At 37.0% G+C, this 15,003-nt stretch overlaps 1 protein-coding gene across 2 annotated transcripts in view; it reads right to left on the bottom strand.

The window, feature by feature from the left end:
- Positions 1-15,003, bottom strand: part of MNAT1 (MNAT1, CDK activating kinase assembly factor) — a 210,026-nt gene that overhangs the window by 109,205 nt on the left and 85,818 nt on the right. Inside the window, exons 6-7 of one of the 2 annotated variants that reach the window (XM_027554257.1) lie at positions 12,675-12,800; positions 6,062-6,155 (exon numbers count right to left, since the gene is read on the bottom strand). In XM_027554257.1, the coding sequence (XP_027410058.1) occupies positions 6,062-6,155; positions 12,675-12,800 (220 nt within the window). The remainder of the gene's footprint in view (positions 1-6,061; positions 6,156-12,674; positions 12,801-15,003) is intronic. The other variant, XM_027554256.1, reaches the window with a different exon arrangement.

Here is a 15,003-nt window from a genome sequence, read left to right as displayed (position 1 = left end):
AGTCAAATTTTAAAAAGAAGTAAAAAATTTAATAAAACATGTTTTTACAAAAATAGCTTATATAAGAAAGTTCATAGAAGCTTTAATAACAGTCAAAAACTGCAAAAAGCTCAGGTAGTTGTCAACAACAGAACCACAAAAATGGTATATTCAAATGAACAGAACACTATATAGCAATAAAAACTAATTCCTGATATACAAAATAACATGAATGAATCTCAAAATATTATGCTGCTACTTCAGCATATGATCCTTTTACTATAAAAGGACTAAATAGACCATTCCCCACATTAATTAAGCAACTAAAAAACTAAAAAAATTATAAGAATCAATGGTTTTCAGAAATTAGAAATTGAGTATCAGTCAGTACAGGATTCTGATCGCCAAGGAAAAGGAAATGAAGAGATATCTGTATTTCTCTGGTGTACTACATAGAGGCAATTTCCAGGCCATGATGTGTGGAAGGGGAACTCAAACAAAGCTTGGGAGTCAAGGAAACTGAGAGCATACTTTAGGGCTGTCAAGGTAGCTGTAACTTAAAGGTTAGATTACCAGAAAAGAAAATGCTGCACAAAGAGAGAAAACTCTAAAGTGGGGGTTCCAAACATTTTCTGTAAAGGGTAGATAAATTTTTTAGCTTTTGCAGGCTACATTCAGGCTACTTAATTCTGCCATTAAAACATGAAAGCAGACAAAGACAATACATAAATGAATGAGTATGGCTATGTTCCAGAAACTGTAGTTACTGTAACAGGTGGTAGGTGGAACTTGGCCTGTGAGCTGTAAATCTGCCCACCTCTGCTCTAGAGATCTACAGAATGATGCCCTTAACTTCTGCCTGGGTGATGCGCAAATGAGTGTGAATTACTCAAGCTGAAGCTACAATACTTTGGCCATCTGATGCCAAGAGTCAACTCACTGGAAAAGACTCCGATGCTAGGAAAGGTTGAGGGCAGGAGGAGACGGGGACAACACAGGATGAGATGGTTGGATGGCATCACTGACTCAATGGACATGATTTGGAGCAAACTCCAGGAGATAGTGAGGGACAGGGAAGCCTGGCGTGCTGCAGTCCATGGGGTCGCAAAGAGTTGGATACAACTTAGCAACTGAACTACAACAAATAAAATAACTGGAAAGAAAAAGCTCAAAAAATTCCCCAAACTCATACGACCAGAACAGTTTGAAGTCTCAATAAACAAGGGAAAAAAGCCTCTCAGTATATGGGACATCACATACAGAGCCCTCAAAATGGTATAACTTCAAAGTAGAGCTAAATTAGCCTAACATTTAAATCTCTTCTTAGACCCTGGTGGGCTTCCCTGGTGGCTCAGACAGTAAGCGTCTGCCTGCAATGTGGGAGACTCAGGTTCAATTGCTGGGTCTGGAAGATCCCCTGGAGAAGGAAATGGCAATCCACTCCAGCACTCTTGCCTGGAAAATCCCATGGACGGAGGAGCCTGATAGGCTACAGTCCATGGGGTAGCAAAGAGTCGGACACAACTGAGCAACTTCACTTTCACTTTCACTTTATAGACCCTAGCAATGCTTAAAAGAAATCCATGCAGGGATCTAACAGATTGCAGGTAACTTAACTACAACCCCAAAGTCTGAAAATATTTAATGAAATGTCATAAATTACCAGGTATTCAAAAATAAGGCAGAAATATATAACCCACACCAGGAGGGGAAAAAACTGTCAACAGAAGCAGACAGAGAAATGACAGGATGGAATTATCAGACAAGGACATTAAAACTAAGTTCTTAAGAAGTGAATAAATTAATGCTTACAGAGGTTAAGAGATCTGCCCAAGGTCATACAGTTAGTATGTATGTAGTAGAAAAGTCATAATTCAAGCCCCTTATAATAATATCAAAACAAACTTTTTAAAAGAATTATAAAATATTCAATAAAATTGATTCAATAAAAAATACTTTAATAAAATTCAAATTTATAATTTTAATTATAATGGCTATTCATTTTATAAAAATATTTAATTAGGTCACTTTAAGGTACTCACTATAGTATTATCTTAAGTTATAAGAATCTACATTTCCTTTAAAATGATCATATTAACCAAACTTTTTTTTACATATAACTCTTCACAGATTTCTATAATTAAAATTAGAACATACTACAATTTTATTGAAATAACACAAAATACCTGGAGACATTTAAATGCTAAGAGAAAGTAATCACCTCATATCTAATTATAAGACATAATCATTTATCTATGAGTTTCATAAACGTGTAAGAATTGCTAAGACTATTTTTAATGTTAATTTGGCTTATTCAAAACACATTTGTAGACAAATCATTAACTCTAATATTACTTGCATTTTCACATGACTTCTTTGATTTCTACACTTTGATTTGCCAGAAAAGTGGAAATTATATGTTAAGAATAGATTTAGTTCTATTTGGTCATTTTATTTTTTGTTTTTCAAGCAAACTGGTAATGTGCTTAAGCTATCCAGCACAACTGCAGCTCGAACATAACTGCTGCTAAGTCACTTCAGTGTGTCCAACTCTGTGCGACCCCATAGACGGCAGCCACCAGGCTCCCCCATCCCTGGGATCTTCCAGGCAAGAACACTGGAGTGGGTTGCCATTTCCTTCTCCAATGCATCAAAGTGAAAAGTGAAAGTGAAGTTGCTCAGTCATGTCCGACTCTTAGCGACCCCATGGACTGCAGCCTACCAGGCTCCTCCATCCATGGGATTTTCGAGGCAAAGTACTGGAGTGGGGTGCCATTGCCTTCTCCGAGAACATAACTGACTACTCAGTAAAATTTTTATTTTATTTCAGATACAACTGGATATCAATTTTCTATAACAAATGTTAACAATGAGTTCAATCTTTAAATGAGTTCAAATAATAAGCAATCCTTGATGAAAACAACTAAATTCTATTTGTTGAAATCAGAAAAGCGAATTTATATCACAAATGAGCTCCCTTCTGGCTTACCCACAAATAATATAAAACAAAAATTTTTAAACATCAAGGTTAAAATACTCAAACCTCTGACAACAAATGACATGCTCCCCTATATTGCCCCCCACTAATTAACAACAAAGGAACAAAAGCTCTACTTAAAAACAATTCTTAGGTTGTCCTTGTGACTCAGTTTGTTTCCCGTTTGCACACAAAAGTATAGCAAAGTACAGAACACCATCATGTCTAAAGAAGTGCCAGATTCCCAGCCTTAGATTCTGGTTTCTAATTTACAACATGATAGCGGTGTCCTTCTTTGCTTCCAAAAGACTAAGCCTTAGTACTTAAATCTGTAGATATGCTGCATGGATATTTAATGATACAAGCTGGTAATAAATGGGAAGGAAAAACTATTACTTTGAGATCTCTTCACTGCCTCAAACAGGAATGATGTAATAATGGTAACCACATCTACTCTTTAGGGGAAAACATAGTTAGAATTATTTATGAAATAAAAAAGAAACAGAGGTACTAAAATTATATTGTTGGAATTTGAACCAATTAGCTTAAAATAACTTTCCTGGAGAATCCCAGGGACGGGGGAGCCTGGTGGGCTGCCGTCTATGGGGTCGCACAGAGTAGGACATGACTGAAGGGACTTAGCAGCAGCAACTAGCAAACGACTGAGAAAGTTACAATTCCTACTTTAGGAGTGCAAAGAACTATCTCTGCAGAGAAGACAAAATATATACAAATTAAAGTTTCTCCTATTCATATATAAAACAGTGACTAAGTGGAACTCTCTTAGACATTCAAGTTACAAATTATATATAAGTAATTCTTCTAAGGTGAGTCTAGTCAAGGCTATGGTTTTTCCTGTGGTCATGTATGGATGTGAGAGTTGGACTGTGAAGAAGGCTGAGCGCCGAAGAATTGATGCTTTTGAACTGTGGTGTTGGACAAGACTCTTGAGAGTCCCTTGGACTGCAAGGAGATCCAACCAGTCCATTCTGAAGGAGATCAGCCCTGGGATTTCTTTGGAAGGAATGATGCTAAAGCTGAAACTCCAGTACTTTGGCCACCTCATGCGAAGAGTTGACTCATTGGAAAAGACTCTGATGCTGGGAGGGACTGGGGGCAGGAGGAGAAGGGGACGACAGAGGATGAGATGGCTGGATGGCATCACTGACTCGATGGACGTGAGTCTGAGTGAACTCTGGGAGTTGGTGATGGACAGGGAGGCCTGGCGTGCTGTGATTCATGGGGTCGCAAAGAGTCGGACACGACTGAGTGACTGAACTGAACTGAACTGAACTGAATACTCTATCCCAACATTTTTCACTCACTGAGAGCTTAAATTCTAGGAAATAAAATTCAAGAAATTCAACCACTCTGTGAACACTCCTAACCAAAACATGTCCAATCTCAACTCTACATATTTCAATACATAATAATTAAATCCTCATTTCATACTAATTATTTTATGTTAATTTTTAACCCTTCATATTTCTCTAGGTTTACTAAATAAATAAATCCTGTCTTCTCAGTCACACGGCAAAGGCTTTATTTCCAAAAACCTTAATTACATTTATATGTCTTCCTTGGACCCTCTCCAAGTTCAGCAAATCTGACTTCGTTTGTTGTATTGTGTTTGACTTTTAAGTACAGCAGCTCAGGAAAAGAAAAAGTCATTGCTCTGGCTCCTGTCCCTTAGGTTACCCTCCATACAATCAGTCTGCTACTAGAAGCAATAGTTGAAATCCTAGCTATTCTCAAATGAGGAAGAATTTATGTTTTGTATTTTGAGCATTTTCATTAATTAAATAAGGTATAACAGAAAGAGAATGAATTTCAGTGCCATCTTTTACAGGTGATCTAACCTGAGACTCAGTTTGCAGATCTGCAAAAATAGAAATATCATCTATCTCATGGAGATATAAAAACAAAAACATGCTGCTGCTAAGTCGATTCAGTCGTGTCCGACTGTGTGACACCATAGACGGCAGCCCACCAGGCTCCCCCGTCCCTGGGATTTTCCAGGCAAGAACACTGGAGTGGGTTGCCATTTCCTTCTCCAATGTGTGAAAGTGAAGTTGCTCAGTCGTGTCTGACTCTTAGTAATGCCATGGACTGCAGCCTACCAGGCTCCTCTGCCCATGGGATTTTCCAGGCAAGAGTACTGGAGTGGGCTGCCATTGCCTTCTCCAAAAACATGCTGCTGCTGCTGCTAAGTTGCTCAGTCGTGTCCAATTCTGTGCGACCCCATAGACAGCAGCCCACCAGGCTCCCCCCATCCCTTGGATTCTCCAGGCAAGAATATTGGAGTGGGTTGCCATTTCCTTCTCCAATGCATGAAAGTGAAAAGTGAAAGTGAAGTCGCTCAGTTGGGTCCGACTCTTAGCGACCCCATGGACTGCAGGCTCCTCCATCCATGGGATTTTCCAGGCAAGAGTACTGGAGTGGGGTGCCACTGCCTTCTCCCTTTTATTAAAAGAAAACTATCACAGGTCACAAAGTCTTAAGCAATGTTGGGATCCTTGCCTACATCTGTTCAATGAAATCAACCCTTGGGACATAGGTGCTCAATAAATATTACTTTCACCCTGCATTTTAGAAATGATTCTACCAAAAAGTGCAAACTCCTAACTTCATAAACATTTAGATTTTCATCTATATTACGTATCAATCTCCACATTCAGTAATATAATCAATCCACATGAAAACTGTCATTTAAAATTTTCACCATGCCCTTGAACCAAATGCCAAATTTTGCTAAATAATGAACAGTAATAATAAGTATTCCATCACATACTTAAGTTATTTTAATTTCAAAAAGCATTAAAGTAACCTCCCTCCCACCATAAAAAAAAAGAAAACAACCAATTTCAGATGGATAATACAAAATTAAACAACAGAGTTCAAAACAAACCCTTAAGAGTGGAAAACAATACAAAGTGACAAAAGTTATTGAAAATACATGACTAACAGATCCACAGCATAAAAAGAACTTAGACATATGAGCAAGAGACGTGAATAAGTATTTCACAAAATACGGGAGTCAATGCTCAATCTCATTAGTGATCAGTGGAATAAAGCAGATTAAAATCACAAAGCATACATACTCACCAGAATGGTTACAGTGGAAAAAACAGAAAGGCACAAGTGTTGGTAGAAGTACGATTGGTAAAAGCCACTTTGGAAAATGTTTTGGCAGTATCTCCTAAAATTAACATACATAATCACCATGACCAAGTAATTCTACTCTTAGGTGAATAGCCACCAAGAAATGTCTGTACATGTGCACCAAGAAATATATATAAAAATGTTAGCATTATGTATATTACTGAAACTCAAAACAACCTAAACATCCATCAACAGTAGAATGTTGATGTAGAATGTAGAATAGTCCTCCTATGGAACAGTACCCAGCAATGAAAAGTGAAAAAAAAAAAAAAAAACTACATCTATATACAAAAACATGGATGAATCTCACAAATATAAGATGGACAACAAAACATTAATCAGGTTAAGGCATACATGCTTAGATGTTAAAGTTATTTAAAAGAGCTAGATAGGGACTGCCATAGAAAACAAGAGTCCCTATTTTGGGGAAAAGGAGTGGGGTGCAGGCTAGATGTAAGAAGTCATGAGGAGGACTTCGAGAGCATTGAGAATACTTTTTTCTTTTAGCCATGTGATGGTTACACAGATATTCACTTTGTAATAATTCACTAAGCTATATGGTTTGGTTCTGTGCACTTCTGTATATTTGCATTACATTTCACCAAACAAAAGGTTGTAAAAATGAGGAAGGGAAGAAGAAAGAAAATAAATACCAAGGTCACAACACTATCTGGAAAGATATCTAATATATTAAGCTAAATACTAAGGTCAAATGAAATGTAAGCACACAAAAAGGTGCTCAACATTAGTCATCAGGGAAATGCAAATTAAAAACCATGAGATACCACGATACACCTGTTTAGAATGCCTAAAATACTAAAATTCTTAATGCTGAGGATGCAGAGCAACTGGAATACTCAATGTTGACAGGAATGCAAACTGGTATATGCTCTTTAAAAAATAGTTTGGAAATTTTTTACAAAGCTAAATATATCTTTCTAATATATAAATCATCAATCTCCTTCTTAGTATTATTTACCCACAACAAATTAAAACTTACCTATACAACTGTATGGAGAAGGCAATGGCACCCCACTCCAGTACTCTTGCCTGGAAAATCCCATGGATGGAGGACCCAGGTAGGCTGCAGTCCATGGGGTCACTAAGAGTCGGATATGACTGAGCGACTTCACTTTCAATTTTCACTTTCATGCATTGGAGAAGGAAATGGTAACCCACTCCAGTGTTCTTGCCTGGAGAATCCCAGGGACGGGGAAGCCTGGTGGGCTGCCGTGTCAGGAGTCGCGCAGAGTCGGACACGACTGAAGCGACTTAGCAGCAGCATACAACTGTAAGCAAATGCTTACAGCAGCCTTGTTGATAATCATAACCAAGGAAACAACCCACATGAAAGAATTTTGAGGAGTGATGGAACTGCTCTACATTATGATTTTACGATCGCTATACTGTTCTGCATCTGGCAAGATCCTATACATCACAAAGACTGACCTTTGTTGTATGCAAATTTAAAAAATAAACTTCAAAAAACTGTAGAACAAAATACTATGGTCAAAGCAATGCCACAGATTTCCAGGATATCAATATGCCAAATTTATCATAAAATTCCCCAAAATTCAAGAATCCTAAAAATATGTACTACTTAATTATACAATATAAAGAGATTATAATTCACTTAGACATTTAAACTATAATAACAACAAAAAGCATTACTTGTAAAATGACTGTTGCACTTGGTTTAGCATTTTATATACATATTTTAATCATCCAAATAATCATATAAATCTACAATTATCTCAACTTTACCAATGAAAGAAACAATTTCAGAAAGAGCAAAGTAACATTTTACCCATAGATACACATCTAGTGAATTGTGAAGCTGGTGTTTAATCCCACTGTCTCTTAGTCTTTCCAAGCCCATTTTCTTTCCTCTATACTTTCTTTTTAGTTCAAAGTGAAAGTGAAAGTGAAGTTGGTCAGTCCTGTCCGACTCTTTGTGACCCCATGAACTGTAGGCCCCCAGGCTCCTGCGTCCATGGGATTTCCCAGGCAAGAATATTTGAGTGGGTTGCCTTTTCCTTCTCCAGGGGACCTTCCCGACCCAGGGATCGAACACGGGTCTCCCGCATTGCAGGCAGACCCTTTAACCTCTGAGCCACCAGGGAAGGGAAGCCCTTTGGTAATTCCTTAAAATGAGTAGTGTGTTCCTTTACATTATGGAAAGTGAAAGTAAAGTCACTCAGTCATGTCTGACTCTCTGCGACCCTGTGGACTGTAGCCCATCAGGCTCCTCTGTCCATGGGATTCTCCAGACAAGAACAGTGGATTGGGTTGCCATTTCCTTCCCCAGGGGATCTTCCCAACCCAGGGATAGAACCCAGGTCTCCTATATTGCAGGCAGACGGTTTATCCTCTGAGCCACCAGGGAAACCCCCCTACATTATTATGTAAAAATATGCTCAAATTTCCTACATTTGTAAGCTTAAAATAGATTATGAATATTTTGTATTTTTCAGGTGCCCACATAACCACAATTATACAAAACAAAGTTAAAATATACAACTTCTGTCCTCAAGGTGTTTATAAATCTAATTAGCTGGCAAACATATGACAAACAAAGTAGGCAATTTTAAAACTCAAAAACAATAGCTGAGTAGTAGAAACATGGTTAGTGTGAGTACCTTATAATAACAAAATAATTCTAATTGCTTCCTCCCATCCCTTGTATCATCACTGTCATTCATTTCACTTATATATAAGGACCTGTGTGAATAAGTATACATGTGTATATACACATATAGACACATAAGCAAACATGGTCAAACAGTGTTACTATTATTTTAAACTGTTATCTGTTAGAGCAATTAAGCACAACAAAAATAAAAGTTTTATTTTATCTTCATTCATTTCTTCTGCAATGCTTTCTCTTCTGGATTTCTCATCTATATCATCTTCCTAGCCTCTAAAGAACCTTTTTTAACATTTCTTTCAAAAATGATACACTGGCAAAAAATTCTCTATTTTTCTCTTATGATCTTTATTTCTCCTTTACTTTTAAAGTATAATTTTACACAGTACATTATTCTAGGCTGGTGGCTTTTCTCTCTGAATACCTTAAATATTTCATTCCACTCTCTTGTTTGCATGGTTTCTGAGGAAAAGCCAGATATAATTCTTATCTTTGCTCCTCTATAGGAGGAGCTTCCTCAGGAGTTTTTTTTCTTTATCTTCAATTTTCTATAATTTGAAAATAATATCCCTAGGTATAAGGTTTTTTTTTCTTGCCATTTATCCTACTTGATGTTCTCTGAACTCTCTGGGTCTTTGGTTTGGTATCTGATGTTGATTTAGGAAAATTCTCAGTTGTTATAGTTTCAAATATTTCTTCGGCTCCTTTCTCTCTTCTCTGGTATTGCCAGAATGCTTGTGTTGTACCTTTTGTCGTCATGCCACAGACCTTGCAATATTCTGTTCTGGGCTTTTATTCCCCCCAGGCTTTTTCTCTTTGGTTTCCAGTTTTCAAGAATTCGACTGATATATCCTGTTGCTCAAAGACTCTTTCCTCATGCATGTCCAATCTACTAATAAGCCATCAAAAGCACTCTTCACTTCTCTTAGAGTTTCTTTTTTCTCTAGCATTTCTTTTCAGTTCTTTTTTAGAATTTCCATCTCTCTGCTTATATTGCCCACCTGTTCTTGCATGTTATCTACTTTATCCATTAGCACTCTTAGCATATTAATCACAGTTCTTTCAAATTCCCAGTCTGATAATTCCAATTCCCCGGTCATATCTAATTCTCATGCTTGCTCTGTCTCTTCCAACTGTGTCTTCTGCCTTTGGTATATCTTGCAATTTTTTTTCCCCTTGACAGCCAGACATGACACACTGAGTAGAACAAACTTTTGTAAACAGGTCTTTAAAAATGTAAGGTATCAGTGAAAAAGTTGGCTTAAAGCTCAACATTCAGAAAACTAAGATCATGGAATCCGGTCCCATCACTTCATGACAAAGAGATGGGGAAACAGTGACAGACTTTATTTTGGGGGGCTCCAAAATCACTGCAGATGGTGATTGCAGCCATGAAATTAAAAGACACTTGCTCCTTGAAAGAAAAGCTATGACAAACCTAGCTGGCATATTAAAAAGCAGAGACATTACTTTGCCAACAAAGGTCCATCTAGTCAAGGCTATAGTTTTTCCAGTAGTCATGTATGGATGTAAAAGTTGGACCACAAAGAAAGTTGAGCACCGAAGAATTGATGCTTTTTGGAGAAGACTCTTGAGAGTCCCTTGAACTGCCAGGAGATCCAACAGGTTCATTCTAAAGGAAATCAGTCCTGAATATTCATTGGAAGGACTGATGCTGAAGCTGAAACTCCAATACTTTGGCCACCTGATGCGAAGAACGAACTCATTGGAAAAGACCCTGATGCTGGCAAAGACTGAAGGCGGGAGGAGAAGGGAAGACAGAGGATGAGCTGGTTGGATGGCATCACTAACTCGATGAACATGAGTTTGAGCAGGCTCCAGGAGTTGGTGAATGGACAGGGAGGCCTGGCATGCTGCAGTCCATGGGGTTGTAAAGAGTTAGACACAACTGAGAGACCCTGAATTCAGATGCTTATATCTTTCCTTTTCTCCTTTGCTTTTCACTTCTCTTCTTTTCACAGCTATTTGTAAGGCCTCTCCAGACAGCCATTTTGCTTTTTTGCATTTCTTTTCCATGGGGATGGTATTGACCCCTGTCTCCTGTACAATGTCACGAATATGCAGATGACACCACCCTTATGGCAGAAAGTGAAGAGGAACTAAAAAGCCTCTTGATGAAAATCAAAGAGGAGAGTGAAAAAGTTGGCTTAAAGCTCAACATTCAGAAAACTAAGATCATGGCATCTGGTCCCATCACTTCATGGCAAATAGATGGGGAAACAGTGGAAACAGTGGCAGACTTTATTTTGGGGGGCTCCAAAATCACCACAGATGTTGACTGAAGCTATGAATTTAAAAGACGCTTACTCCTTGGAAGGAAAGTTATGACCAACCTAGATAGCATATTCAAAAGCAGAAACATTACTTTGCCAACAAAGGTTCGTCTAGTCAAGGCTATGGTTTTTCCAGTGGTCATGTATGGATGTGAGAGTTGGACTGTGAAGAAGGCTGAGCACCGAAGAATTGATGCTTTTGAACTGTGGTGTTGGAGAAGACTCTTCAGAGAGTCCCTTGGACTGCAAGAAGATCCAACCAGTCCATTCTGAAGGAGATCAGCCCTGGGATTTCTTTGGAAGGAATGATGCTAAAGCTGAAACTCCAGTACTTTGGCCACCTCATGCGAAGAGTTGACTCAATGGAAAAGACGCTGATGCTGGGAGGGATTGGGGGCAGGAGGAGAAGGGGACGACAGAGGATGAGATGGCTGGATGGCATCACCGACTCGATGGACGTGAGCCTGAGTGAACTCCAGGAGTTGGTGATGGACAGGGAGGCCTGGCGTGCTGCGATTCACGGGGTCACAAAGAGTCGGACACAACTGAGTGACTGAACTGAACTGAGCGACTGAACTGAACTGACGGTATCAGGGATGATAGAATAATTTACAGTCCTAGTCCTATAATAAGGTCTCATTCTTTTAGAAAGCCTATGTTTCTGGACTGTGAACTTCACACACACTTCTCAATCTCCCTGCCATCAGGTAGGGCAGGATGGTTAGAGTGAATTGAAGTTGTGTATTTCCCTTCTTCAACATTTAAGACTGGAGCAGTTATAGTTGGATATTTCCCTTCACCCAGATCAGTTAGGCTCTGATAAAACTCAGTTAGACTCTGGTAAAATAGTTTATCCTAGAGGGCAAATCTTGTTAGGAAGAACAGAATGCTCTGGCACATCTTAAAACGGTTCCCCTTTTTTCCTTCATGTGTCAAAAGCATGAGGGGATTTTTTCTAATATACACCGAGATAATCTGGTTGAAACACAACAGGTAAGACTCACAAAAAGTGTGGGGCCTCTGATGATTCATTTCCCCTGGAGTTTTTAACTCTTAAGAGTTGCCCATACTGAGCCTTCAGTAATTTGTGAACCAATTCAGGTTTCCCTACACCAGCACTGGTTCCCAGCAAGGCTGCTGTTCTGGTGAGCTGTGATTCACTGTAGTCTCTACTGGTCTCTTCAATTTTAAGGGCAGTGGCTTGCTTTGTGACCTCTCTGTACTAAAAAAACTTGTTGATTTTTCAGTGGGTTTTAAGTTTTATTTGTTGTCAGGTTGGAATGGCACTTTCCAAGCTTCTCACATGCCATACCAGAAACCAGAAGTCTGCATTTTAAGAAATATTTTTCTATACCACAAGCTTAAAAACTTACACAGAATAATAAACATATGCAAATTCAATATCATATAGAACAAAACTGTGTTGCATACTCTGTAAATTATTATTTTTCACTTTCTTCTTATACTGCATGTATTTTTATTTCTAGTCATGTAGCCTAGATCAGACACATCTTAAATAATTGAATCTTCCAGTTTATCTGTAAAAATCAATATACAGTTATAAAGTATAATACTTGACATATATGTTCCAAATAAACAATAAAATACAGCTTACCATTTTGATGCCTGTGGAAAACGTCCCTGGTTTTATAGGTTTAGGTTTCTCAATTTGCATTTCCAATTGGGTAGATCTATCTTTATGCTGAGCCAAAAGTAGAGCAACGGGGAGATCAGAACTCTCCTGTAAGAGAAGTTAAAGTGCAGTGTGAAAGTTAAAAAGAAAGAACTAAAGAGCAACCAGTCTTTTATTTTAAATTATGCCTTTCCATAAGCACTTGATGTCAACCTAAATATTCACTTTATGGAGAACACTTTACAAAAAACTTTAACATTCCATAATAAGAAAAGGCTGTTTTAGACTCATAAATCAAAATAACCTACAAAAATGGATTTTTATAAAATCCACATTAAAGACAATATAATAGGGTCTTATTTCATCTAGTGAAACCAACCATATATTTATTAAAATAAAAAAAATTAGAAGCTAATCACAAAGAGAGTAGTACAAAGTACTATAACCTAGATCAGATGTTTATCTAAGACACATTCTTTTAACCAGTGAATTCAGACTGGCTTGAAATTGTTTCCCATTAGATTTCACCTGAGGCCGTTTGGAAATGATCCTTGTTCTGTTTTTTGTACAATGGAATGATTGTTAAGTACAACCAAAAGTACATTTATTTTCTCCTTTATTACTTACTTTTATAAATTAAATCTAAATTTTTTAATTAGCAAAATAATAGTAAACATTTTTAATATCTTATATTTATACTAAAACAGGGCCGCTATCTATACAAATCTGCATATACACATATTAATAACATCATCAAATAACTAACTCTTATATGTAAACTGTTATTTATTCTATTTAAAATGAAGTCTTCTTACATGTTTAAAGTGCTACACAGCTAAGATCTAAACTAAATGTACGCAAAGCATTTTCCCTTCTGAGATGTCAGTTAAATAAGAACACAGAAACACATGCGGAAGGAAACCAGAAAGGAAGAAGGTCATACACAAAGAGACACACTGCTCTCTGTATCAGTAAACAGAAAGAAAGGTACAAATACATTTCTATCTCCTATACCAAGGTGACCTATGAAAATAAAGTCATCAAATGGTCTAACAAATTTTTAAAATAGTAACTACCCAGAATTTAATCCTGAAAAAACTATGTTGTTAAACATTTTGTAATATAAAAGTGAAGATATAGTAGAACCTATTTTCTTTCCAAACCCAACAACTTAGTATTTGGGGGCACAAATATGGCTAACAAATATATTTAAAAGACTTGTTTAAAGGTTATAGTACAGAAGAAATTCAAATAACAAGCCAATTATTTCAACAGCATCATCCTAAAATAAATCTGTTTTTCAAAACTTTGCAACAGAAGTGGTTTGCAAAAGCAAATGTTTTAAAGATGAAAAGTTTCAAAAGTAAATGGAAAAACACAAATTTTATTTATAATGCAGAACTTTATTAAGAAGCAAAATTCTTGAGACTTGGTTCTAGAAGAATATACTTGAATACCTCTCATATATTCTACAACAAAGCATTAGTAATACATTAATCATAGTATTGGGACTTTCCTGGTGGCCTGGGAAGTATGGCATTACTGTGAATTCCCACAGCTATTTGAGATTCCCATTAGGAATTTTGTAATAAAATGTCAACTTAAAGGACATTTTAAATGGGCAATGGCCCAAAGCATCTTTTAAAATCTCTTACTATCATTTTACATGTAAAAACTAACAGAAGAAAAATAAATTTTCTTGGCTAAAAAGCTAAATCATTGCTTCCTAATTATTACTCGAAGTGAATTCAAATTCCATACCTAGTACTTACTCTAAAAAGTAAAAGTTCTTACATAAAAGCAAAACAATATGTGCACTTCAAAAAAAGTTGCTAATCAATACTATGCCTGTTTTAATTCTGGTTTCACTTTCCTATAAAAGAACCAGAATAGTAAAATGTATTGGTAAAACAGCTGAAATTTAATAAAAATAAGTATTCTAGAAATCTAAAACTAATTTTGGTACAAAGGCAATACAATTTACTTCAAATCTGCTGTACTCTACTTTAGCAATCAAAACTTTGGAGTCTGAAAATCTTGTAAATGTTAAGAAAGAAATAAGTAGGAGTTTACACATCAACAAAATCTATAGAGTAAAATAAATTATGGGAAACATATGCTCTTAGGAATACAGAGAATGCAGATTCAGCCTTTCAAGTTATTGGTTGGCCAAAAAGTTCGTTCAGGCTCTCCCGTAGTATCTTATGGAAAAACCCAAATGAACTTTTTGGCTAACCCAGTATTTCATTCTTAGCTTTCCATTTTTACCCTGAAAGGTTCCCTAAGCTATTTAATAGCCTGAAGGTACAAT

Source organism: Bos indicus x Bos taurus, chromosome 10 (assembly GCF_003369695.1).
Source record: "Bos indicus x Bos taurus breed Angus x Brahman F1 hybrid chromosome 10, Bos_hybrid_MaternalHap_v2.0, whole genome shotgun sequence".
NCBI classification, from domain to species: Eukaryota; Metazoa; Chordata; class Mammalia; order Artiodactyla; family Bovidae; genus Bos; species Bos indicus x Bos taurus.
The sequence above is the reverse complement of the archived record's forward strand: the minus strand, read 5'-3'. Positions and strand labels throughout refer to the sequence as shown.